General features: G+C 44.4%; 1 protein-coding gene across 5 annotated transcripts in view; it reads left to right on the top strand.

Annotated features, from left to right (window-relative positions):
- TOM1L2 (target of myb1 like 2 membrane trafficking protein) overlaps nt 1–25,507 on the top strand; it is a 58,304-nt gene extending 32,797 nt beyond the window's left edge. The window contains exons 9-16 of one of the 5 annotated variants that reach the window (XM_062587886.1): nt 1,352–1,400; nt 2,660–2,783; nt 3,794–3,911; nt 5,915–5,990; nt 9,284–9,349; nt 16,549–16,608; nt 19,121–19,157; nt 19,688–25,507. In XM_062587886.1, coding sequence (XP_062443870.1) covers nt 1,352–1,400; nt 2,660–2,783; nt 3,794–3,911; nt 5,915–5,990; nt 9,284–9,349; nt 16,549–16,608; nt 19,121–19,157; nt 19,688–19,836 — 679 coding nt within the window. In that variant the 3' untranslated portion in view covers nt 19,837–25,507. Of the gene's footprint in view, nt 1–1,351; nt 1,401–2,659; nt 2,784–3,793; nt 3,912–5,914; nt 5,991–6,086; nt 8,917–9,283; nt 9,350–13,343; nt 13,926–16,548; nt 16,609–19,120; nt 19,158–19,687 lie in introns of those variants that run through there. The other 4 variants (XM_062587887.1, XM_062587888.1, XM_062587889.1 and 1 more) reach the window with 4 other exon arrangements.
- The last annotated feature ends 1,645 nt before the right edge of the window (nt 25,508–27,152 follow it).

The following is a 27,152-nucleotide window of genomic DNA, read 5'->3' as shown; positions in this document are numbered from 1 at the left end:
TTATTTTTCCCCTTCATCTCCAACTTTGCTGACAGGGGCTAATATATTTCTAAGCATTATACACTTAAAGATGAACTTGAACAGTATTAGCAGGCTGTCTAGTGTAGAACAGCTGTAATGGGTCTGAGTGTTTCAATAAATACCAATTCCTGCTCCGTTATTCCTAAAATTCCGAGTTTATCACGCTGGTTTCTAGCATGGCTACTGAACTGGGTCAGTAACTCAAGCAGCAGCTCTGGCCTTCACTGTGGAGCTTTGAATGTAAAAGAACTCATGCTGCATAAGCCTTCTGGTGAGAAATATGAGGTGGGAGGTGTTTAAGGTTTCCAGCTAGGAGAGCTGGATTTCCAGTAATACTAGACACCCACAGTTTTCTAAATTGAAATTTGGGCTTGAATATATTTTTGCAGCCTTTTAAATCTGCAGTTTCCTCTGTTATGTTAAGAAAAAAAATGTAATTTGCTTGAGATTCCCAGTTGTATTTTGTCCAGCTGGAGAAAACTCACAGGATTATATGAATATTTTGTTTTTATAATGAAGAGAGAATTTATGTGAGACTAATTTTACATTAGAGGAAAAATTCTAACTTCAGAGAAGTCGTGATGCGTCTGACAGGCCTTTGGAAGAAGTAGTTCTCCATGCTTTTTTGAGTACATAAAGGCTGGATTTAGGTTTGGGTCCTCAGATGCACAGCTGGTTGGAGAAGAAATAGAGGAGATACTAGATCTTGACTAGCTAGACCTCCTTCCCTAAGAAGTGTGGGGTTTTTATCTAACATCATTACTTTTGGTATTTGGAAAGTACCGGCCTATTTGGACATAGGCTCTCAGCTGACCCAGAATGTTTTAAGAAATGAATTTGCTAAGTATTGTTTCTCTTGCCAGGTATTGCCTGGATAGAGCTGTGCTAGCATGCATATGGCTTCTAATTTACATTTATTGCAGCAAGGGGGAGCTGTTAAGTGGGAGTAAGACTCACTGCGGAGCTCAGCTTATTTAGCTGGGAGTATCATTCTTGCCGCAGTTCCTCCTGTCCCTTGGCTAACAGAATAATCTGTGAAGAAGCACATAATGGAAAAAAATCTAGCAATGTTTTTTGTGGATCTTTGTGCTGTAATATCAGAATTATCAGCCTAATACCCACTGTGGCCAAAAAGCAACTTCTGTAACATTATCCTCCCTTCATACTATCTTGGAGTTAAAGCTTTTAAGGTTCCCTTGAGCTAAGGAAGGGTAAATTCAGTGGCAAGCATGACATGACTTTGTTATAAGCCTATATCTTTCCTTATTTATTGGTCTTGATTGTCAGTGTTGATTTTTTTTATTTTTTTAATATCTATACTTTTTAACAGATTTGAACGATACAGATCAGGACGTTCAACACAAAATGCCAGCAATGGAGTAAGTACCTAATTATTACCTGCATTGTTTTATCAGCAGTTACACCAATAGCTTCTCAGAAGCATAGCTATACTGGATCAGAAAAAGGCTGTCCAGAACCGTAACCTGCCTCTAGTGGCTAGTAGTGGATACCAAAAGAACATGGCAAACTTGAAGTGAAAACTTTCAGCTCAGGAAGATGCTAAACCAGAAATCATATCTTTGTGTTTAGAATCATTGATAGATTTTATTTCATCTGTTAATTTTTCTGGTTGCTTTTTTAATCCATGCAAACTTTTGACATTCACGGTGTCCTTAGTGAATTTCACAGTTTAATGACACATTTATACGTGTGTGTGTGTGTGTATGTGTTTATACAGACACACTGTATGTGTGTATGTCAGTGTAATTAATATTTTGTTTACATTTGAACAAGCCACTTAATGATTTTATCTGATCCCCATAATTCTTGTTCACTATGTCTAATAATACAATGGTTAAGATTCATGTTCTCCGTGCTATTCATAACTTTAGGGATTTCTGCCTTCTCTTTTTTCAGTAGCCCCTTTCCAGGCTGAAGTGTTACAGTTCTAGTTGTCCCTTCTGTGAAGACTATTTTACACTTTGATCTTGTGTTGTCCTTCATTGAATCTTCCTTCTTTTTTCTTTCAGTTCCCTTTCCTCTTTGTCAGGGAGAAGAACAGAGACAAGCAGAGTCTTCAAGATCTGAGTGCATGATGAATTCATACATGGCACTATGCCATGTTTTACTCTGCTCTCTTTCTGCTCTCTTCTAACAATTTTTTCTATTTACTTTGCCCAAGTGCCACTTTTACTCCAGTGTGATGCAAACTTCAGCACAGGCTCTGCACTGTAACTTTAATCACAACAAAGAAGTTTTGTTTTCAAGAACAGTTTATACCTGATATGGAAGGTGGTAGCAAATTAAGTTTAACTTAAGTCTAATATTGATCCAATGCTGAAAGAGGTGCAGAACTGGAGACATGTTAGCCAAATCTGAAGAGATGGAGATAATGTTGAGGACTGTTGTGCTGAGTGGTTGAACTGAGCTAGCCATGGAAGCCATTAAGATTTTCAGAGGTTGACTCAGAAGAATATCTTCTTATTCTGCACTCAGCTCCCTATGATCTAAGTGACTAGGCCATTTGGCATTTTACAAAGGGGTCTCTTTAGGAAGTACCCATTATCTTTTGGTGTTTAATATTGCACTGCAGGAAGAAATGCATGCATTACTTGCTATGTTTTCTGATTCCCAACAGGTCCTGAATGAAGTGACAGAAGATAACTTAATAGATTTGGGTCCTGGCTCTCCAGCTGTAGTGAGCCCAATGGTCGGAAACTCAGCAGCCCCGTCTTCACTTTCTTCACAGCTCGCAGGGCTTGGTGAGTACCTGATCTAAGTAGCACTGATGAGCATTAGGTTGCAGTGTGTGGACTTGTCAAGGCGTGGGCAGTTTGTGGATCTCAAGCTGCTGGCAGTTCTCCGGCATTTTTGTACTATATCAGTATAGCCCCTCTGGTAGTCATCAAGGCTGCTAGGTAGTCGGGGTGTGTGAGTGCAGGAGAAAGTCTGAGTGGTTGCTGAGGTCCCCATTAACCACCTGAAAACTATATGTAGGCTCTTCGCACAGTGGAATGCTAGGATTCAGGAGGAGATATTTTCCTCTTTCACTTGTGGGTCAGGAGGACTCTCCTCTCTCTGGCTCTCCAGTGATTAATACTACCATGTAGCCTTAGCAAGGTTTGTGGGGTTTGGCTTACAGGATTAAGAAGGCTCTCCCACTCTCCTACACTTCAACAATCCGTATTAGGAACCAGCCTGGCACAAGGGATGTGCTGTATTAACCAGAGCGAAGAGTGGAGGAAAGGAGGCAGATTCACATGCATGGGAAACTTGTACTACTCGCTTATTTTTTGCTTAGGCATAGCTGTCCATGAAATCAGCTGTCCTGAAATCAGTGCTTGAGGTTTTCGCCTCTTTCAGCACTGCACCCATATCAGATCACTTGATTCAAAACTGTTGGTTTCACAGTCAATAACTGAGAGACAGTGCTATGAGGAAGACTAAAGTCTGTGCCCCAAATTTTGGGCCATGTTACTGAATAGTAAATATCTCAGAATGAGGTTGGCAGCAGGTGAACGCTAGTTTTCAGGTGTTGACTGCTTGGTCAGAAAGCGTTACTCTGTGATAATTAGCAGCCACTGGCCTTTTCCAGGCAGAAGTAGAGAATTGTTCATATATGGTGCTCAGTGCAACATAAATCTTAACTAGATGCTGTCTATAGCTGTCCTGTATTGTTAATAACTTCTTGTTTAACATACACAGTCATGAAAGTGGTGCTTGTGTATGGTTTGCTATTTCACTGGTTCACTTCTTCTGCTTCTGATTGCAGACTTGGGTACCAGCAGTGTCAGTGGCACTCTTAGCTCTCTACAACACTGTAATCCTCGTGATGACTTCGACATGTTTGCGCAGACAAGAGGCAGTTCTTTGGCTGAGCAGCGAAAGAAGTATGTTGGAGTTTGTCTTTAGTGCTCTTTGAGTCATGGCATTACTGTTTTATAAGGGCATGAACCTGAGACTTCTTTACTTCATTCCAGACTAAAAACATTGTTTTGATATATGTTTTTGTGCTTTTAATTTAGGCCTTACACTGTTGGTCTTTATCAGCCTGAGCAAGTAGGGAAGTTCTTGCCTCATTAGGACTGACTGGCTGAGTAATTTCATTTGACTTTCTTGGTTAATGAGCTGACTGGAAACTCAGAAATGAACTTGCTTTAATTTCTGCAGATACTTCCTTTCAAAAAGGCATGTATTCCCATCTGCCTGGTCAGTGCTGGAGATGTGGGAGAAAAATGGGCCTTCACCTGAAGGTCATGGATATGGTGACTGAATTACTGTTATCAAGGACTTGGGAATGGAATTACCATCTAGCTGAACTCGCCTTGTGGCCCAGCAGTGAGGCGCTCTCAGGCTGTGAAGGCAGTGTAGCTTGTCGGACTGCCATGCTCTCCCTAATTTGTTTATACATATAGGGCCTGAGTCTCTAGAGCTGCAAATCTGGCACTTTCAAGGGCATTAAATAGGTCCAATTATTTTAATGGAAAATAAATCCTGACTTGTATTTAGAAATCCTTTGATTTTCCTCAAGTGAAACTCGTTAAAAAGACACTGTCTGGTATTTTTCTTTAATATATTATTTTTTTGCCTGCTGGTTTCAAGTTCAAGAGGATAGAGTAGCTACTAGCAATCAGAACATTATCAATATCTTGTCTCAAACAAGAAATGCTGCTGAGTAGTTTAGCACAGACCTTAGCAGATTATAAAAAACTTACCAGCCTTGTGAAAAGATCAGCTCTGATAACTTCACCCAGCAAGCTGATTAGGATCTTCCATTTGCAACTATCAATACAGCTGTTTGTGCTGCCTCAGCTGTAATATCAGTGTTGAGGAGACATGCTGTCATGTGGAGGGGTGTGTTACCACTGGAGATTTCAGTCTTAGAGCCCTAATGTATAGTCAGAAAGGAGACACGTTGAGGAAGGATCTAATGGAGGTGCTTCTGTCTCTTATGCTAAATGAAGCATGAAACTAGTCTTCCCACACTGCACTTCTATCTCCTTCTGCAAGCTAATAGAACAAGGAGCACACATCAATCCATGATTTCACAAGGGAGGATTGCTATGTCTTCCTTGGATTGTACACAGTGTAAATGGAGCAACAGCAGGGCAGTAAGGACATGAGTGTGGCTTGCCATGATGCGTAGGTAAGAGCCTGTGGGTACTGTGCTCAGGGCTTGGGAGAAGCCAGCACGCTGGAAGGGAAAAGCTTTCCTGCCGCTCAGATATGCGGCTCCTCCCAGGGGCTGATTTATGGGCAGGTATTGGCATCTACTTCAGCTGATGGCTCACCACTGTGCTCAGAGGAAAAATGATACTATTGCCTCTGTCACCTGACTACTATATGTCCCTTTTCGTTAGCAATTTAAGAAGCTTTTTAAAAATCCAGCATCTGTAAATAGACAGTGATTAACCAACTGAGTGCACTTTTTTGGACCTTTTACTGTAGTTGCTTAGTTACATTAGCATGTAGTTACTGTTTTCAAGTCTCCCTCTATCTCCTCCCCATACACATCAAGTTCAAGCTTCCAGATGGCGTCGTCAAAGCTTTGCAAAACTTTAATCAGGCCTCTTTTCATACTCCCCTTCCAGCTCTCGGACACACTAATGATATCTCATAACCTGTTTGCTTACCTCTCTCATAATGCCCATCTTACCCTTTTTTCTATCTTTTTATAAACATCCTTTTTTTTATCATGTCTGAAATTGATGGAGAATCTTTGTACAGAGCACACTCCTCTGTTAGGAACACATTTAGTGCACTCTAAGGCTTGTTAACAGAGATAAAAAAGTACTTTCTGATTTCAAGGGGAATAAATCAGAGCAGCATGTGTTTTCTGCATGGGTGATGGCTGAACTTCTGTCCAGTTCTGTGGTTTGTTCCTTTGTTTCAGTGTGACTTATGAGGATCCGCAAGCTGTCAAAGGACTAGCGTCTGCCCTGGACGTTCGAAAACAGAACACAGGAGGGGTAGGTCATTGCTCTGCATTTTGTTATCTGAAGCTGTGCGTGGAATCCGAGCTGTAGACAGCTGGTTTAACTAAGACTTCTTGTTCTGTGTTCCAGTGACATGCTAGTGCTGGCTATTTTGATGTTGATATCTAGGAGCAAATACTTGCTCAGTAATGATTTCTAAAGAGCTGCTGCTTAGCACACCAACATTAAAGACTTCAAAATCATAGTGGGTAAATGCTCCTATGTTCTTACAGCTTGCCTAGGGGGTCTAGCTCTTTGGCTGGAATCTCTGCTGAAATGAGTAAATAGTGAACAGCCTGTGAGCACTGGTGTGCATTTGTTTGGTTCATTTTTGCTTATGAAAGTTGATGCAGTGGTATAAATCTACTAGACTTTGCTGTAAGTGCATGGATGCACGAGCGAGTTACAGCAAGAGAAATTATGTAGGCTTTTAATGCTTCATATGCCTTGCTGTAACTGCCTTTACGTGCAGTCTGTTCTTTCCTAGGGAAGACTCCCTGCTGCTTTGTGGGGGCAAAAGAGGCACGTGAGCAGTCACCTCAGAGCAGCTAACTCTAGAAAGCTGTCTAAGAGGGAGAGCTTGGTCAACTTTGTCTGGATACCTAGGTGATGGTAAAGTGAAAAGAGTTTGCTGATCATCTCTCAATCCCTTTTTTACCAACCGGCTTTTTAAAACTCTCCTGTTCTTTTGTACTCAGCAGTTATAATCCATGTAAATTTTTAGATGACTGAGCAAATTCAGACCCTCTTCGTAGTCTAATTTTGCTCTGTACTGACCACTAGGGAGCATGGGAGAGCTAGTGTAGCATGCACACTCCTCCCTCCATGGAGAATTGCCTCCCCATCCCTTGGCTGATCCCGCCCTGGTTCTTTCATAAGTTGAAATGGGAGTGCTCTGGGCAGCTGGCATGCCTGGCAGCCTGTGCTCTGAGCCAGGGAGAGTTTGTGTTCAGAGCCAGCTGGGGTCAGATCACAGCTGCCTGCCTGCTTTGGCCACAGTTCAGTGATAACAGGGCATCAGCAATGATTTCTTATGGAGCATCTCCCCACCCTACCACTCTATCTGCTTGTCCCTGTCCCTGGCATCCTAAAAAAAAAAAAAAAAGGAAAAAAAAAAGAAAGAAAGAAAAAGGTAATTTGTAACCAAAGTCAGCCCTGTGACCAGTTTCCAAGATGGCTAACACTCATGCCAGCACTACTGAGGGAAGTGGGAGAGCATGGGGTGGAGAGGGGCAGAAATACGTTAGGGTGATGAGACAGGAATCCCTGAAGGCAGCATTGCAGCCCAAGCACCTTGTATCATGGAGCTGCTGTGCTCTGTTATTGGGAGAACCTTGGAAAGGATTTGAGACACTGTTCTTTGTTCCTAGGTAACCAAAAGCAAGCACTAAAGGGGCTTGCATTTAGCTACTGGTCAAGGGAGATGTATTCCCTCGGTGGCCATGAGGTCATGTCCTTATTTATTAACACTTTTGTTCTCAGCCAATTCTGCTTGGGGCACCAGTGTGACGTGTCATTCACACCAGTGTAGCTGCTACTGTGCCTGAAGTGTTGTCAGTTCAAAGGGCTGTGTCTAAGCTAATCTGATGGGTCAAAGTATTTTGGAGCAGACACTTTATGGGTTGTGGAACTTTGGGTTCTGAGATGTAGTAGCTCAGACTTTTAGCCTCTTTTCAAAGGTCCTGGTGAGTGTATCATGCAATCAGAATAGTTTGTTTTGAAATGTAATCTTTCAGTAATTGGTAAACAATACTTTTTATCAAGTGTTGTGAGGCTCGTGGTGTCTCTTCTTAAAGGAAATAAAAATTAAACTCTCCTAAAGTTACCAGCCCTAGCATGTGTGGGAAAAAATCTGGCAGTGCTCAGTAAATGAAAGACATGGATTAATTTGGGTAGAGAGCTAATTTAAGAACAGCCCTTGGGAGGAGCCAAAAGCTTTGCAACACATTCTTCACACAATTCTTGTTCCAGCACAGTTGTCCGGTGGTAAAATTCAGTACATCCAACGTTTCTAATGTAGTCATTCTCAGAATGGTCTGCAGAGAGATGGCTGGTCACATGACATTAGCTGTCTTCTAATATGATTTAGCAGCTGGAAACAAGGCAAGCTAAAAATACATCATTTTCTTAATATTGCTTTTCCATGTTGGGAATTGCTTTTGTTGCCACAGAGAACAGGAGGAGAGGTGTCCAAGAAATAATTCTCTAACGTTATGCAGATAACGGATAAAGTTGGAGTAATTCCCCATTTTTTTCCTCAGCACAAGTAGTGAAATGAGACATAAGGTAGCTGATTCTCCATTATCTATTGTAATGGGGACAGGAGAGGTATCCTACCTAAGATGGATATTTGGAGTGAGGTACATAAGCATGCAAGTGGCTCTGTAGAGCCAGCCCGGTGAGCTGGAACTGCTAAGCTCTGCTAGTCCTGAGCAAGCCCCTCCGGAGCTACAGAGATCACTCTGCTCCATGACCCTGGTTCAGGGATGTGGCGTGAAGAACAGGAAACCATCTTGAGAGTCTTTGTGTTGCTGTGCTGCACAGTTTGCAACCTGCACGAGCCACTGCGGGGAGCTGGCGTTGTCAGCAGTCCTGTTAACTTGCATCACTCTTAAGAGACGGCCAGTTTGAAAGATTGCCAGAAGAACGCTTCAGCAGACTGTGATAAGTTACCCTCCTGCTCCACACCATCATTAAAGCTGTCATATTACAGAATCACAGAATGATTGAGGTTGGAAGGGACCTCTGGAGATCAGTTAATCCAACTCCCCCTGCTCAAACAGGGTCACCTAGAGTACGTTGTCCAGGACCCTGTCCAGGTTACTGTTAGAGTCCGAGGCAGAGTTTGGGAGTTTGGTTGTTGAGATCAAACAGGTAAGTAAGGTATGCTGTGAATTACAGCTTTATAAACAAGGAAAGTTCAACTGTGCCTTACAGTATGGTTTCCAGTGAAATCTGGCTGATTTTAGCTAGTTGTGTATCTTATACTTTCTCTTCTTCTAAGATGACCAACATTAGCCTCGCTTCTTAGCAAATTTTTTTTTAATAATAGTATGGAGGAAGTGCTAAAATTCTGTAACTGTCTATGTAAAGTGAAGTGGTCAGAGTGAAGCCTGTTCTTCCATGGACAGAGTTGAGAGGCAGCAGATGGGAATGTGGCTCTTGCCAGAAACTACTCTCTGTGTATATGTGTGTATGTGCACTTTTTAACTTGCTGCTGTTGTATTACTTTATCATGGGTGTTGCTGTGGTTTCTCTCTTTATGGACCTTTCTGTTCTCAACACAGAGGAGAGGTAAAGGTGGGAACTCAGACATGGAGCCCATAGACAAGTGGCTAATTACACAAGGAATGGTGAGGACTTCACCAGTGAAGCGATTCCTACTGCCCACCCCAGTCCTTTTTTACCTAGAATAACCATCCTCCATTCACCTCTCATCCCACCCTACTGAACCACCTCAAATCAGACAGTACAAGGAGTTTGTTTCTCACCTACATCATTACCTGGGACAAAGAGAAAGATTTGCACCAATTGCTGGTTTATCCAGCACAAAGGCCTGTAATCAAATGAATCATTTGCAGGAGCCGACATCACCTTCAGAACAAGCCCCGGGATCCTGCTGGTTCCTTATACTGTCTTGATTTACTTATGCAGTATCCACTTTTCAAAGGATAAACACAAGTCTCATGTATCTTATTCATAAAGAGGACACTTTCTAGATGCCTTTAAAGCAGCTCCTTCTGGCAACATTTAACTTCATGATCTAGAAGAAATGTGGAGGTTGTGGGATCATACCATACTTATTTGGATTGAGTAGTGTTAGGTTGCTTCTACGTGGAAAGAAAAGGATGGGAGGACTCCTAGCTAGATTGACATGTTCTGCCTCAATTAGGGAATTATACTGGGCATTAGATTTCAGACTCCAAAAGGTATTTTAGTGTTTCTGATTCTAAGGATTTAATTCCTATGCTGAATGATTCCAGTGTTTCAGTAAAATTCGAGCTTCTGGAGGTCACTGAATTTGTGCACATTCTGACCTTGTTTGAAGTTGTTGTTCAACAACATGCCTGCAGGAAAAAATTCAAAAGCATGTCTCAAGTGCAGAAGTCAGAAAGGAGGTAAACTTAAAGCCAAGTTTTAAGACCAATTTTGAATTCTTGGGCTATATAATCCATCATTTTAGGTGTTTGAAAATAGTACAAATAATGTGACCTACCTGTACTAAGTCCTAAAAATCCTTCTGACACCATCTTTGTGACTGTAGCTGAATTAAAAAATATGCAGTTCACAATTCCTTTATGGGCTGGGGCAAATTTGCAGTGTGGGGACTGGACATCAGGGGCCTGCAGAATGGGACCACTGCTAGGGAGCACCTTGAAATTCCCAAACTAAATTGCCCAACACTGAGAAAGAGAAACCTATCCCAAAGTTAAGATTGAGAAAATTGAGTTTATAATCTGTCAAACTGACTCTGTCAAACTCTTTTCATTTATTCTTCTAGATTTAGATCTAATACAGATTATTTCTGAGGCCTAGCTTGTGAATCTGTCTGAAGAATATGCCTGGTGCATGCACAGTGATTGCATACGTTCTTATATATAAGTAGTCATATCTGTCTGCCTGTTCAAGCATCCAAAAATGGCTCTGTACCTGTTAACACATGTAGGTAAACCCAGCTGCAGTTACCTTTCCTTGGGAGCCAGAGTTTCATTTCAGTGTCTGTCAGAGACCCACGGCTCGTAACATGAGAGTGAAAGAGCTGTAAAATGAGCGGTGCCTGCTTTGCCTCTGATACCGTAGACTGTGGTTCACAGAGGCTCTTGCTGTTCGGTGGCTCTGTTGCAGCCAGAGATGTGCTATACCACTGTTAGATGCTCATCCATAATGAATAATCCAGTGATTGAGTTAGTTCCTCTTCTTTGCCTTTCCACTGTTTACAAGAGCAGGGAAGCATGAAATTGGCACCCCTGCCGTTCACACCACTCACGCCACTGCTTTATTAAAAAAACAAACGCAATATTCGTTCATTGGCTTGTGGTTATTCAGTCTGGAAAAGGGATACTGCAGCATTCATGGAGGCATATGAATTTGGGGAGGGAAGGGGGTCTGGTTGTCCAGCCAGTCACTGCTCTTACAAACCTGTCATCCTTGTTTCTATGCTAAGTAGGAGAGAAGTATCTTAAAATAAAACCAAACTAATCATTAACTCTGTTTCTCTCCTAACTGGCTGTAGCTCTTAACCATATTTATTAATTCAGCTTTATAACATTTGCAATATAAGTGGAATAACTATCATCCCAGGTATGAACTTGATGTTGAAATTCTTTGGTAACTTTTTCTACTTTTGAGATGAGAGGGGGAAAGAGGAGAAAGTGAGCTTACACTGTGCCTGTAACAGTAAGACCACCAACTTTCTTCCTCTCAAAAAATCCTACCAAAGTGTTATTCACATCCATTGTGACCTGATATTCTTCCAAATCATGGTACTTTTAAGCTTCAGGTTGAATTCTTCCTACTCCTTTGCCACGTGTCTCAGTTCACCAGCATGCCTTTGCAGAAGGAGGCTCATTCAGGGCTCAGTGCATACTCTCCTGGTGAATTTGGCAGCATTGTTTCTGTTTCAGTTTAGTTTACAATTCAGTTTTGCTAGCAATGTAATGCCAGGGCTGTGAAGAAACAAACTACTCTGGTGTCCACTCCAGTGATACCTTCAAAGCTGGTGTGGACATAATTATAGCTACAGAAAACACTCCTGGTTCAAATGTGAATTACTCTACTTGGAGATGTTACGTAAGCTCTTTCAGTAAAAGATCTGTTTACACTGTAAGGTCTGGGTCCTTGCTAATAAATTAAATCATGCAGGTGTCATATAACGGTCGGTATCAGCAGCTTTCAGTCACAGACTTTAACATCAGGGGACCACATTTTAGTGCATGTAATTCCAGGATCCCTTGTCATGAATTTGGGCAGCTGTTGAGTTTGTGTGAATATCTAGGCTAAAATAATCTCTTACTCTGCTCACATGCCAATTGGATATTTATTATCAAAGTGAGAAGCAGATGTTGCTCAGCTCACCATGTCGGGAGAGACATTATTTGAGACAGTGTCAGAAAAACTGAACCAGAATTCACAGAAGATGATACAAACAGTTTTTTTGCCTTACATCCTGACTGCCACCAACCTGTCTGGCCAGAGAGCAGATTCTTCTCCATAGTAAAGATATATGAATAAAGATTAAATGAAGCCTCTGTTGAGATGTTGTTAATTAGTATCAGAGTGGGATGCTGCCATGTCTGCCTTCAATAAAGAGAGATAGAATCTAAGATGTGGAAATGGCTTGGGTAACATGAGACTATTGAAATACGCCATCTTCTTGGAGACTAATGACTTGAATTGCGGACAAACTGAGAAATAAACGTCTGAAGATCTTATTTCTTCTATGTGGTAGGATCTCTCTCTCTTTGGAAGGCAAGCAGGCTTGTTCCCTTGTTCTGAAGACCACGTGAGTTTCATTATCCATCAAGTCATTATATTTTATGGAGCTCTACAGAGACAAGTCTGATACTCTGTGTGAAGGCTTTCACTGTCTGGACTTGCTTATCAGATCCAGATTGGCTGGTTGTTGCAGGGGCACATCAAGCTGTGTTGGGGAACATGCTGCACCTGAGCTTTTGCCTTCCCCATCTATGTGATGTGTAAACACAGTTACAAGTAATCAAGTAGCTAATTAAATCCTTGCATGTGAAGTCAGACGTGTTCTAATATTGAGGCCAGGAAGCTATTTCAAGATCACAACAGCCCTAAATAGATTATAGGACTGTAGTAGTAAGCTGGAGTAGACAGCATGCATCTTAGAGCTCTAATTCTGCTACCACAGGAATGACAGACGTTTTTTTCCTATTGCTAACTAAGGGGGAAGGTGGATAGCAGCCAACCAAGTATTGGTGTCAGCTTCGTTAAATATCTGGAAAGAAGTGAATTAACTAAGCTACTACAAGGCAGTGTTCTAGCAACAATTAGCATGAACCTTGTTAAACATTTTAAGAACATTAATGAGATCACCTAGAGACCTGAATTGTCATTTCATACCTGCTTCTTTTCCAGTGGGATCATTTTTAATAGAAATAAAATGTGATGATAATAACCTCAAACTGTCTTTTTAAGGGTGGAATATTGGATTTTATGAGGAAGTACATTGGCAATACTCTTTGGCTTTTGAGCACTAGTGAAAACACAGCACAATCTAACTTAGATAAGTATGAACTTGAGTTCCAGGTTCCTGTGGGTTCTGTGGGACTGAAAGCTCGCCTTTGTTCTCCTAGCTGTCCTTTTCCATTTCCCTTTTAGGACTGTTTAGAGGACCCCATTGGTAGGATTTCCCAAAGAAGAAAGAAAAGGAATTTGAACGACGAGTACTTCATCTTTTAATTAAAACTAGTTATTTAAAGTATCCTGAAATATTTTATGACTTAATTTCCACATTCTAAATGTATAGACTTTTAAAAAAGAAATCACAATCTTTATAAAAACAGCTCTTTCTGCCAACGCTGACTATCTAGGGAGCTGTCGTGTCAAGACCGAGAGCTTCACTAGACCGTGTATGCTTGCATAATCGAAGTATTAACAAGACACTATCCCATTTTGGAGCCATTTCCATTTAGTTTGTGGCTGCCACTGCTGTTTGTTCTCAGAAGTTGTTGTCTTTTTTAATGTGTAAAACAGCTAATTTATTTTTGCATTGCTTCTCTTGAGCTTTAGGGAATTAATCTTGACAAAACTCTCCTCTGCATTCTTGAATTTAGGACTTCTGGAAAGGGGAAGGCTTGCCAAGTACACAGCTGACTGGCAAAAAAATAAAATTCTGTGTGTGGTCAGTTTCAAATTAAGTGTAAATAGTAAAATATTATATTTAAAACATTTTAAAATGTCTGGTTACTTTTGAGAGTACTTTTCCCCCCTCTTTATTCTTGAACAAATCAAACCCGATACATTCAACAGATGTTTTATAGGAAGAGTGGGGTGCAGAATCTGAGGAAAGTAAACTGGCAGTTTGACTGTGGAAGGAGCAATGGATGCAAATCCTTGGCTCTTCTATAAGCACGTTGAAAGTGCTAGAAGATGGGGGGGGAAATGTTTTTAAAGGTCAACTCTGGAAAAAAAAGTAGCTGACATGCTCAAATGTTTATCTTACAACTCTTAGTACTTCTTATATGTGACCTGCAAGAAGTGTTCTTGCACTTCTGAGGTTTTTATTTGTTTGTCATATAAAGCAGGTCTGTCTGTAAAATAAAATTTCTTTCTTTTGATTTCTTTTTATAGCCTTACAAAACAGAGCAGCTTAGACTTCCAAACTGCTGAAGTGTTTTAGAGGACTCCTTGCAGGGTTGGAATGTTGCGATTCTCGGGAATCCATTACTTGCCAGGGCGTCTGTAAAGTTTTCAGGATAACCAAGATTTGAATTCCTGTTCCTCATAATAGGGGAGCTGCAGTACCACTGTGCTTTTTAGAGCAGCTACACTTATTCACAGAATAGGAAAAGAAGATACTATTTTCCTTCTCCCCTGCATACTTGCTTGTATCTTTTTTAGAGAAGCCTAGGTACCTTTCTGAGCTGCGTACTCTGAAGGCTGCACTTCCCAGTGCATTAATTATTGTGTGCAGTGTTAAGTAATATGAGAGAGACAGTAGCTGAAACTTCAGCAGTAATTTTTAGGTTGCTGTAGGCTGAATAAATGCATTGTTTTGTATCCCTGAAGCCAGTGTATTTCAAAGTTAAACTAACAAATCAGTTCTACAAGATGCAGCTTGTCCTCAGGAACAAACGTGCTGCAAGATGTGCACAGAGCCCTCCTCCTGCTAATAGCCACCCTGGCCAGCTTGCAGCAACTTCAGCACACTGTGTTAGCACTGTACATGTGATTCAACTTTTTATTGCACATTAAAAAAAAAAGAGAGTTATCCGAAATCTAGCCCATGACAGGCTAATGGGGCTGAGCAGTCTGTATGGTGCCTCCCTTGGAGCGAGGTGCTGCAGTTCCCCCAGCTGTAGATGAGCCCGGGTTTTCTAGCCCCTTGACATGACTATCTTTTCTCAGCAGCCCTCGCCTCAAGCAAAGACTTAAATGACCTCCTTAGAGCCAAAGGCCACTAGATGAGAAGAAAATGATTTTGAGGAGGCCTGTGAGCAGCAGCAGCCTGCACCGCTGCCTCTGTAGTTCAGTGTCCGTCTGTCTTCCTCCACTACGAGTCCCTGGGAGAACTGCGTCCCCCAGTAAATGCATCTGCAAAGCCTCTGTCAGCTCTTCTTCCCATGAGAGCTTTCAGGCAAAACTCTGGACAACCTCTGGCACTGTTTCTTCCTAAAGCTTTTCTAGCACTGTCAAGGTCTCTCTGCTCCCAGTCCAGCAGCTCAGCTGTCATGTGCTGGCCTGGAACCTGGATGCCTGACATTGTTTTCCAAGCTTTTTCCAGGCTGTCCTTACTGGATAAATTGTGGTGTTTTCCTGTTTACTTCTCCCATAGCCTGTTATGTTTAAGTGGTGTAGTTTGTCAGGAAGTTTTGCATCTAGTACGTAGTAATTTCCCTTTGCAGGCCCGGTCGCCTGGGGCGAGCTGTGCTGAGCGCTCAGCGTGCTGTGTCTGCTCTGCCCGTCACAGCTGCGCAGCCTGGCGCTTGCGGTTGTATCGCAGGAGGAGAGGCAAGCCTTTCACGCCTTTTTGGTAAACTGCCAGGCATGCTCCGCTGAGCCTCGCTGCAGCGCGCGAAGGCTTTGCTGCGCTGGAGCAGGAGCCGAGAGGAGCGTGCGGTGGGCTTCCTCCCTCGGCTCGCCCAGGAGCTGCTGCCCCGGCCTCCTCCCTGCCTTCGCCTTTGAGACGCTGCGCTTGGCGCTGGCACCCGTTCGGCTCTGCCACCTCTGCTGCAAGAGGGCCGCCTTTGGCAGAGAGTGGGGCCGGCGAGCTGGCACGGTTTTGCTTTAAACTGCTGTGCCAAGGTTCAGCAAGGCCGTGGTGCCGTGGCGGATCTGGAAGGAAACACAACTGTGTATCTTCAGCTCTGGACACCTTCAGAGAAAATCCAAATCGCCTTTATAAACTCTAAAGACTCTGAGCCCCTCTTTTTGCTAACCCCTCATTGTGGCTAATACCCATTAAAAAGAAGTGTGTAAATTTAACATTTCGAAACCTAACTGATATCCAATATTCTACCCTTAAAAGCTTTTCACGATCAAGATTAGAATCATCAGTCCATCTTGATGGTTTTAATATGTGGTCGGAAAGTTACCCATCTTACGCTGGCATCCAGTCACGTCATTCCCCGTAATCTTTCTCTTGGTTTTGTTAGCCTTGTTGGTCATAATTTCCTTTCCAAGTGTTTCTTTATTTGAAATGCCATTTATATTTTGTTGCCTTTTTTTTTTCCAGCACATCTTACATCTTTGTTTTTGTTTTGTTTTCAATCTTATTTCTGGCGTTTTCCATCGCTCTGTGGCCATGATTGTGGATGTGTTTTGGTTTTTGCCTGCCTTGCTGTTCTCTCGCTGCACTCCCTAGATCCCTGTTGCACAGTCCTCTGTCATGGATGACATTGAGGAGTGGCTCAGTACCGACTTGGTGAGACTCTTTATATTTTCATTTTTCCCATGGGCACTTTGTACGGATAACTTTCAATACACTGCTAAGTTACTGGTGCTTCTCTGTGGTTAACAGGGAGGCAGTGAAACTTCCAAATCCTATACCTTATTTCCCTTTGAGCGAAATACAGAAGTAGGTGGAGATAAGGTTTTGTCCAGCAGTACGATCGAAACATTTTTTTCACAGCTGTTTTATTTTCACTCCTCCATTTTAGCATCACAGTATTGCATGCATTCCAGAAATGGCACATTCCTGATTCCCATGTAAGAAAGCATTTAAATATCTGCTGAAGTTTACCTGTGCTCTCCACGGGACTTTAAGCACATGCTTAAAGTTGCATTAGTTCTGCAGCAGCTAAATACATGCTTAATTTTAGGCATGCTTTTAAGAGCATGCTGTATCAGAGCTTAGATTCTTTTCTAACTGAGATGTGTTTGTTCAAATCAGTCATCAGGAAATTTTGACATGTTTAATAATAATATTAATGAAAATTTGTTAAAACATCCCTTCAACATTTGTAACTTTTAGTTTCTCCTAGAAGATTATTGTCTGGCAATTACTAAACAAACAAACCAGCCAAAGACTTTTAACTAAAAGTAGCTTTTTGAATCAATCTGGAGTTTGTTTTGCTGTACCTATACACGCTTGTTTAAGCAGTGGTTCAGCTAGAATGCATTCATTTAGTTCTGTTTTTAACGCACATACCCCTGGCTTTAATTAACGGGGTGTATTTTGAGGAGGGGTGGTGTGTTGCATTCAAAACTGTTCTTTTAAACACAGCGTTAGTGAATTGAAGTGTTTCTTTGTGGTCACCATATCCGCAGACCCCATCTCCTTCATCAGTTCCCACAAATTCAGAGATTGCCCCCAAGTAACTCCCTGCTCCTGAAGATCTCCTCCAGCCCTTTGCTCTTGCCTGTTCGACCTCCTGCCGGGGCAGCAGCATGGCAGGAGCTACAGGGTTTGGGCCCGGCTCCTGGCGGAAGAACTACGGACACGCTCCGACATGTCAGTCCTTTGTTCGAGCCCCGCATGGGCTGATTGTGTGGAAGGGAGGAAGAGGCTCCCACTCTCAAACGCCATTTAAAGTATTTCAGCAAATCCTGGGTTTCAGTGTTTAGGTTTGATAGATTGGTCTTTAAACGTCATCTTTAAAACATCACTGATTTTCAGCAGCAGGCAGTATTTTCAGGCCGCAGTACAGACAGTCATTTTCAGATTTAATTACAAGCTAGCCTGATTTTTTAAAGAAATCCAGTAAATGTAACATATCCTCTCTGCTTAAACAGCAAACTTTTGCCTTTACCATTTAAATTAATTTAGCGGGAGTGAAAATCTTTACAGAGAGATGTCAAGGTAGTTCTGTACATTTGACATGCCCTAGATAACACTGTTCAAAATGAGCAAAGCACAGAAGTGCAGGGTAGATACCTGACCAAGCCTGAGTATCAGCTGCTCTCTGGCCACAGCTATACTAAGTTTCCTTCTCCCTAGTACCAGTGTGACCCATCATAATAAAGGTACTCTCTGAGAAATTTTGGATTGGATTTTTAGTTTTCTATCTGGGTTCCCCGCTCCTGTTTTTGTTAAAGGTTCATTTCTGCTCCCTGCTTCCCAGCTGAACAAGTTACAGGTTAGGTTAGCTAAACTTTATTTTTTTCTGTATCCTTTTTGGAATACGGTGGAACAAACAGTACATGTGCTTCTGAAGCAGTGGCTGCTCTGTATACCGTTGGAAACTTCTGTACAGTGGAAAGCTGTTAGATGCTAGATGATATTTAATTCTCAGGCATGAAACACCTTTGTGAGGCCCATCACTGTGTTCCCATTCTCCTGGTAGGGAGGCCAGGGCATGTCAAAGTAGGTTCAGCTTGAGACTTTTAAGTAGTGTTGTAGTCCATTTTTAACATCCTAAGAGGATGACAGTTGTGCCACCTCCGGGGACTAAATTTAATCTCCATGTTAAAGAACTGCAGTGAATTCACATGTTGAAATGCACACAGCTGAGAGAAATGCAGTGACCCCGTGGCTTCTCAGCCCTTGTATCTCATGGACGTATGCTAACTGCCCATCAGTTTCTTGCCTCCAGCCAGTACTGGCTTTTTAAAGGACTGTATGACAGAAGAAGTGGCATCTTGTACAGTGTTTGTATGGCTCATGCAACTCAGTTTTGAACCAGGCCTATTTTCTGAAGTGGAAACAGAGTTGGACTGTCACTTCGGTCTAACAGGGAAACCATAGCTATCGGATGCCACCAGCTATCTTCAGAAGCATCTCTAGCATTCTTCCCATTGCTCTGCAGTACAGTGAAATGTCAGTCACCATTGGTGCCCTGACATGGGAGCCATGTGATTTCTCTAGGTCACTCTGCTCAAATAGTTACTGTGTAAAAACGAGTGATGGAAACTGTCCAGTTGCTTTAAATGTGTGTAGAGGATAATAGTGAAGTGCTGCCTGTGTGTTCATATATGCTTTTTTGTTCCAATTGCAGAAAGGAGAAGAGTTGGAAGAAGGAGTGACCAGTGAAGGTAAGCAGAGGTACCCATGGCTATGAGCTATGTTCCTGGGTTGGTGTGCAGGCTGCGTTACCTGCCTTGATCCCTGCTGAGATGCTGACTTCTCCCAGGCCGATGTTCCACAACAAATGTTGCTGCATTTGGAAAGGGAGGAGAGTATTTCAGAGCAAAATGTTATTGTTTGTATTAGGAACCCTTCCAGCTTTACATGCTTTCCTGCCATCTTCACTGGGCTGTGTACCATGTTTGTGCCAAGAAGAATGCATACCTGAGCCGCTCAGCCCTTTGGAATGATGTTTCCCTGCTTCTGTCCCAGCCGATGAAGTAATGTGGGTTTTGATTGTCTGTGTTGACTGAACTAGAGTATCTCAAAGGACATCTGTACCCTTTTCTGAGGAAGTCAGATTGTACAAGTGTGTGTGCATGAGGACATGGCCCAGCGTGGCACCAGGCACTGGATTTTTAGACCCTGCTAACCTCTGTCTTTGGGGCTAAATGTACAGCCAAAGTTCTTACTTGTCTTCCTTGTTTTTACCTTGCAGAGTTTGACAAATTTTTAGAAGAACGAGCCAAAGCAGCGGAGATGGCTCCCAATCTACCATCCCCTCCCCTGGAAGCCCCCAGCCCTCCAACAAATTCTTCCAGCAGGAAAAAGCAAGAGCGCTCAGAGGATGCCCTCTTTGCACTGTGAAGATTGCTCTTAGCTCCCCCTCATGCTCTGCAGAAGAATGTTGCTGTACGGCCACTTCGTCCTCTCACAGTACTTGGCTAACAACAACCTTTTTCCCCTCCTGGTTTCATAGATTGCTTCTCCTTCTCTCTCTCTCTCTCTCTCTCTCTTTCAAACAATCCATCCCCACAGGCTGACTCTTTCTATTTAAGTCCAACACTATTCCTGCCAGACCATGATTCTCCAGCACTCGCTTAATCCCCTCCTTCCTATCCCAACTGCACAAAACCAGCTCTTGATGCTGAAAACCCCTTTAGAATGCATGAGTACGTCAGACTGTGTTGAAACAAAAGCCTAGAGGGGAGAGAGCAGCCTTGCCCTTCAATTTATATAGGGATCATCCTCTTCTGTAGGCAGGTCCTGCCAAGTAGACTGCTCTGTCGATCAGCATGTAATTGACTGAGCTGGAATGTTCGGGAGGAGTGTGTCTTTATTTTTAGATAAAATGTTAATGTATTGGCTTTCGTGTCGGTTTCGACAGCAAGGAACAACTGTTCTCCTTTCAACATGTGCTTCACAAGTCAAAATCCTTTACTCTCCCACTCACACATCTCCTAGTACCATATGGTGGTCGTTTTCCCCCACTTTGTGCGACACTTCATATTCTTAATATCACAGGGTATTTTTTCCTTGTGTTTTATCTGGGCTTGCTCTAATTTGAAAGCAGTCTGTTGGCCGTGTCTAGTAGCTCTGGCAGTTGACAAGGATGAAAAACACTGGGCTAAATGGATGCTGTAACTCTAGTGCATGAAGCATTTTGCTCTTTGGGAGAGCATACTCACATGAGGATTTTTTCTAGAGTGTTTGCCTTTTAAAATAGCTAGATTATTTTGTCCTTACCTTAAATTCCTTCTTCAGTGACTGTACAGCTCAGCATTTGTTTCAACTGTTGTAAATAACATCCATGCAAATGGATGGGATTTGCTCATGGACTGGCTGTGAACTGAGGTTCCTGGATGCCCTGCCATGCCTGGTAGGATTGACGCGCTCGTTCTTGGTCGTAGGTACGAGAGAGAGGGGCAAACCCTACCCAGGCTTGTGTGAGAATCCTGAGGGAACGGGTTGCCTGTGGAGGGATTAGCCAGTTCAGTGGCTGTCTGTGCTAGAGGTGAAACTCTCCATTTCCTTCCAGGTTGGGGCCTGAGAAAGCGTTGGATGGTTGTGGCCGTGTTGTATGTGATTCCAAGCAGTTCTGGAGTGTCCTTTGTTACCTCTGCCGCTCTGTAACACCCAGCTCCTGAGGGGCTATTTTCTGCTTTCTAGTTCAAGAACGTTTCTTTTGCTTGCCAGAGGCACGGCTGATAACGCTGCTCCTCCTGGAGCTGCCAAAAGGAATTTCCACCATGTGTCTCTGCCTTGCTGGGCTGACGCACGGAGCTGGAGTAGACAGGCCACACTGCACTCGAGCCCTCCGTGTGTCCCCCAGCATGTTCCTTGGTAGGAAGCCAGTGGCACAGGATGGCAGGATCAAAGTGAGAGCTGAACACTGTGTGGCAGAGTGTATCTTCTATCCTGACAAAGAGGCGCTTTATCAGATGAACGCCCATGGAGGCAGCGCTCTGCTCAGCAGCACTCCAGCCCCTGTTCCTCAGGGCACGAGTTGTGTTAGGCAGCCAGCCACTTTGTTCTGACTTGGCATGTCTGAGCTTCCTGGGATGCTAATGTGTGTCAGGCTCTCTCAGAAGTTGTAGACGAAGAAGCCACAGTTTTAACTGTATTTATGGGGAACTGTGTTTAGATTCAACTAAAGCTGCTTTTTCCTGCACCAGTTTCCTGAATGTTAGTTTTAAACAGCTGACGCGAAAGTGATAGACGCTTTTATCTGAAAGTGGTTATTTCAGCTGGTAACATACTCTCTAGGGTATTCCATCCTTTGGTAGGTTGCGACACATATAACCTCTTCCCAAATGGCCTGTTTGCAGCATGTTGGTTTTTGAGAGCTGCTACATTCATCTTTGGAGGGAGGCGTTGTTCGTACAGGTTTTCCAGGCAATCCCAGGTCAGATATCACTCTGTCCCTGTTCATCCTCTCCTCTGTGCTGCCCTACTTGCATTTTCTCCCTGGATTTCTCTGTATGTAGCTGGGCCCAGGCAAGGCTGCACTGGCACCCCCCAGTGCTGACTTAGCACCACTTTGCGCCTCTGTAGCTCACTGCTTCCTGTCTGCTCTGCATTAAGCAGAAAGTAGCATGGCTTGCAAGTGGGCTAAGAAAAACTAGTGTAAAGATGGAGATGGCTTGAGGAGGAAGCTGGCTGTTCTCCCCACCTAGTTACTTTCCCCCTCAGCTTAAGTCCTACTGCATGACTCTGCAGGGAGTTTCTCTCTGTTTCATCTTTGTGGCTCATGTAAGTGCCAGGACAGTCTGTCTTGGAAGGCCAGTTGGTTGCATATGTGCGCTGCTGCCCTCATACACTGCTCACTCTCTGGTTAACGAGAGGTGTGCCTGTAGCTCAGGATTTGGTTGCCAGACGCCCCACTGCCAGCTCCTGCCAGACTCTGCTTTCTGCAACACGTCAAATGTGGCCACAAGCCCTCAGGAAACTGGGGAAACTTCCACTGTGATGCTGATTTCATTTCAGACGGTGTCTGGTGATTGCCTGAGCAGTCTTGCCAGCAAAAGATGAATTGTTGGTATTCCCGTCAATGCAAAAAGCTCTGTGGGCATCTTAAGTGTGTATTTTCTTTTCTAAATCCTTGACCCTGTAAATGGCCGCATCAGGTGATTCTAAGCATGTTAATCCAGCTTCCCTGCCAAGTCCCAAGAGATAATCGCATTGCTCAGGCATGGGGATACTGTCAAATGATACTGAGTGGCAAGGATATCGCTGGTGCTGTCACTGGAGCCCCCCTGCAGAGCCCCACTGCCAGCAGATTTACTGCAATTCTTCCCCCACCCTTAAGCAAAGAAAAAGGGAGGTGGAGGCGGCTAACCTTCCCTCTTTCTGTCATACTAAGCCTGGCCTGTGTCTTCGAGCTGATGCTTTAGAAAGAGTCTGGGCCTTTCTTTGAAGCTTTTGTAGAGCTGTTTGTGATTGACTGCTCCCTCTGACTGGGGAAGGAAATGGAGAGAGATGGCTGGCGCTGAGCGGAGATGGGCGGCATGTGTAGGGACAAGTCAGAGGATTCTCCTGCACTCATAACCTCGGGCGCTGTGCGGTCCCTGCTGACATCCTGCATCACCGCCGGGAAGCGAGGGCACCGTTTTCTGGGGGCAGCAGGTGCTGCCGGCACAAGCGGCTGCTGTGGCGGATGTAGGACAGCTCTCGGGAGATTCCTTCCTTGGGAGATGTGCGCTCAGCCTGGAGGAGATCGTTAAACATATTCCTGGTGCGACCTTCGATGGGCCTGGTATAAGCACAGCCTCTACCACAAGCCTCCTGGGAGCTCTGAAGTGAGTGGTAGGTGGTGGTATTGCTGGAGCGAGTTAGATCTGGAGCCCGAATCAGCTCTTGCGGTGCTGAGCGTGTCGGGGGGCAGGAGACACCGAAGGGAACTGAGCATGCAGCATAACTGACATTTTAGCCCAAGCCTTCTTTAATAAACCTAAAAGCTACACTACAGCTTCCCTAATATCCTGTATCAGGATCTCTCATCTTCCCCATCCTGTGGTGGTCTGCAAAAACCTGAGCAGTGGAAACTGTTCAGGGGAAAGGGAAGGGCTTTTTTATTTTTTTTTATTTTTATTTTTTTTTCCGGAAGACTGACCTCTTGATTTATTCTTCCTGAGCTTTCACTGTAAATGCTTCCTCTGTGCAAGTGGGCAGAGAACATGTGTGGCTCTGATGCTTGTGAGAAGAGGGATGGAGCTGCAGTTTGAACTACTTTCCATAAGAAATAACATCCCAAGGCTTTCTAGGCCTGTTAGGAATCACAGCTTGACACTCAATGACACTAAATTATTATTGGGATCCACTGTAAGTTCTAATAATACTCTCTTCTAGGTAAAAATATTTATTTTGTCGATATATTTTCTTTCCAGTATGTTTTTTAACCTCTCCTGTTAACTCTTTGTGTGCTGAGATGTAAGAAATGAATGGTTTCTATTTAAATATATCCGTTGGGGTTTTTTAATTGTTTCATGCAGATCTCAGCTGCATCTCTGGCAGGTGTGATAGATAACGATGTGCTGTACAGACGTTTAGGGTGTTTAGTGTGTAGGCAAGGCTCATAGGAGAAGAGCTCATAAAGACATAGCATGTTTTTTCTTAAAGAGAACAGTATAAGTACGGGGAATGGTCCATACAGGGACCCTCACATAGCCCCCAGCACATCTTTCCCCTTCTGATTATCACAGCCTCCATCTCTGAAACATACTGATCAAATCAGCTCAGGCTCTTGCATTTTCAGGGTTCATTTTATCCTTCTAAGCTGAAGAAGGATTTTGGTTGGGGGGTTTGTTTTGTTTGGGTTTGTTCAGGTTTTTTGTGGAATAAATCGACTGTTTCCACTTTTAAATGGAGGACTGTGCAGAGCTGGCTGCGGTGGCAAGATGTTTCCCTCCAGTGGTGGAAGAACAGATGCAGGTGGTGGTTTCAGGCTCAGGGCAGAGGTGATCACCCCCTCCCTTAAGCCATACCAGGAGCTGGGCCCACACTCCTTCGGCAGCCCCAGCCAGCGCAATCTGTTCCTGCTTCCCCCTATTCAATGCTCTTCTATTTTCAGCCATGAGAACAGGACATGCAGACCAGGAGAGCAAACACAGCAGCATTTTCAGCAGTCTTTTTGGTCCTATGAATTGTTAGGTCTTGTGGCTGCTGGGATACGCTGTGGAGTGAGAACTGCTCATGCTATCTCCGTCCCCAGGTCAGCCTGCTCCAGCTCAGTCAGTGTTTACCTCCTAAATGCTAACCGCAAGACTTGCAGAGCCTACCCTGGAAAAATAAGAAAAAAAAAACAGCTCGGGACAGTTATTTTTATGGAAATAATGAAGCAGGCAATTGGTGAGTGGGTTTGTAGCCTTCTTGGAGGTAACCCTTCAGCTGCTGGGGGCACCCACTGCCATTGGAGCAGGCTGCGTGCTCTGCCCGCAGGCTCCTGGCCGCAGTGCCACTGCACCCTTCCCACTTCTGCCTTCCCCAGGCCATGGCAGCAGTTTGCTCCGCCATCCTGGAGAAAGGTGAGGTTGTATTTTGCTGAGAGCTGGCTAGGTTTAGCGCCCTGCCATGCTCTTAGGCTGGTTCTCTTTAGCCCTTGGCAAGCACATGCCAAACATCCCACCCTGCTCTGTGCTTTTATGAGTACAAGCTTCTCATTCTGTACGTTATTATGAGCTATTGTTAACCCTACAAATGTAACCTGTGTAATAGCTTTTCTGTATATTACAGCTGTAGGCTTTTCAGATAAAAGTGGATAATATTTATTTACTGAAGATATTGGATATTTTTTTGTTTGGGAATGGGGTAGGGGGAGAAGGGGGATGTAACTGCTTAAAGAGATTGACTATGTAAAGAGAAACAAAATACACAAAAGCAAAGAAACTCAACACTAAAACGTTGCTGTATTCATGTAGAAAGTGTTTATGTAAGGATGATACAACTGTATTAATCTACCATTGTTTAACTCGTTCCAGAAATCATCTCTACTTTGGTTCCTGCATGTGAGATACTCCAATAAATACACTACTAGTGTGAACTGCAGGGTGGTATCGATCTGTCTCTCAGGTGTTGTCTCACTCTGCTCCACTGCCCAGCCTAAACTGAGGGTGAGCCCTAGAGATGTGCTCAGTCTGCAGCTGCTTTGGGGGCCCGTCAGATCTCCGAACACGGTGATGCCAGTTCTTGTACAGTGCCCGTCTTTGGGGGACCCTCTGTGCCCTCATCTGAGAGGTCCACATGTTCTCACCTAGAGGAGGGCTCTCCACTGGTGGAAGATGTCTTTTGTGTCTTTATGTAGATATTGTTACTGTGCATGGAGTTGTGCTACTGCTGGTGGTGAATTCATTTCTCTTTAAATCTTTGGTGCATCTTTTGAGGCTGACATCAGACCGGCAGATTCGTGACAGCTCCTGGGTTTGATGTGACACTGTCTGCTCTGCAGGGACTGCCAAGTCGTCCTGTCCCCATTTATGGTGGTAGTTGTGAGGGGCAGAGGGAAAGGAAGAGCAGCCATCTAATGCTGGAGAAGCAGAGTGGTAACATTTCAGCCAAAGACAAGCTGAGCAGTTTGTCAGCGGCATCCCCAGTCTCTCATGTAAAGAACAAAACCAACGGTCTGTGTTTTCAAAGGCAGCTCTTCTGGGAGGAGTGTGCGCAGAATGGTTTGAGAGATGTTTTCCCTCTCCTGGTAGCTCCATATTAGCATGTATTAAATGCAGCTCTGCCCTGGCTTGTTTACCACTGCGCAGATCATGCGCCTGACTCTTCTGGTAGGTGCGTGGCCGGGTGCTGCTCAGAAAGGTGCGTAGCTGCTGCCGCCCTGACAGAGCAGAAATCGCACAAAAAGCACTAGGTCACACGCTTGCCAAACAGCAAGCGCCGTGCGCTGGAAGGGGCGCCAGAGCGGCTCTGCTGCCTTGCGCGGCAAGTGACTGTGCCGTGCTGCACGCCCCGAAGCGCAGCGCAGTGCAGGCTCTGCCGGGAGGAGGGCAGTGGTCCGTCTGAGACCGCGAGTTTGAATGCTGGTGCAGGGAGGAGGTGACCGCTCGTGCAGTTGTCTTTTTCCCTTCTGCTGCAGGGCTAAGCCCTGAGCTGGGGCAGCCCAGGATGCCCACGTGCTGCAGCTCCTGCCTGTGTATTTACTAAAGCCGTCGCTCCGGAAGGGATAGCTGGTGGAGCAGACGGAGTTACAGGTAGTGGAGGAAAGAAGAGGGTTTGAATCTGTTTGCGACACATTAATGATTAACACTGCACTGCCATAGCAAAACGAGCACCAAAGCATGAGGGATGCTGGAGGCCAGGCCTGGGGAGCGTTAGTCCTCCCGGCAGGGCTGTTCTCAGCACGGGGTTAAGGCGTGCTGGCCGGCGCCGGGGCTCCGAGCCGGCCGCGCGCGGCATCCGCAAGGGCCAGCGGAGCGGCGGGGAGCTGCATGGGGTGGGGTTGCTCCCCGCAGGCACCTCGGGGCTGCAGCAGACGTGTCCGCGGAGCTCCCAGCCCGGGGCCAGCCCCAGGCGGGCGCCCCAGCCCGCTGCGAGCAGCGCGAGCCTGCCCGGCTGGCTCCGTGTCCCGCGCCGGCTGGCTCCAGGCTGCTTTGCTTTCTGCCTCTTTCCTGCGGTTTCCTCCCACCCTACGCTCAGGAAAAATGTCTCAGTGACTCCAAAGCAACCACGTGGCCCCGCTG

Source organism: Rhea pennata, chromosome 15 (assembly GCF_028389875.1).
Source record: "Rhea pennata isolate bPtePen1 chromosome 15, bPtePen1.pri, whole genome shotgun sequence".
Classification (NCBI taxonomy): domain Eukaryota; kingdom Metazoa; phylum Chordata; class Aves; order Rheiformes; family Rheidae; genus Rhea; species Rhea pennata.
Note: the sequence above shows the minus strand (reverse complement) of the source record. Positions and strands in the feature narration are given on the sequence as shown.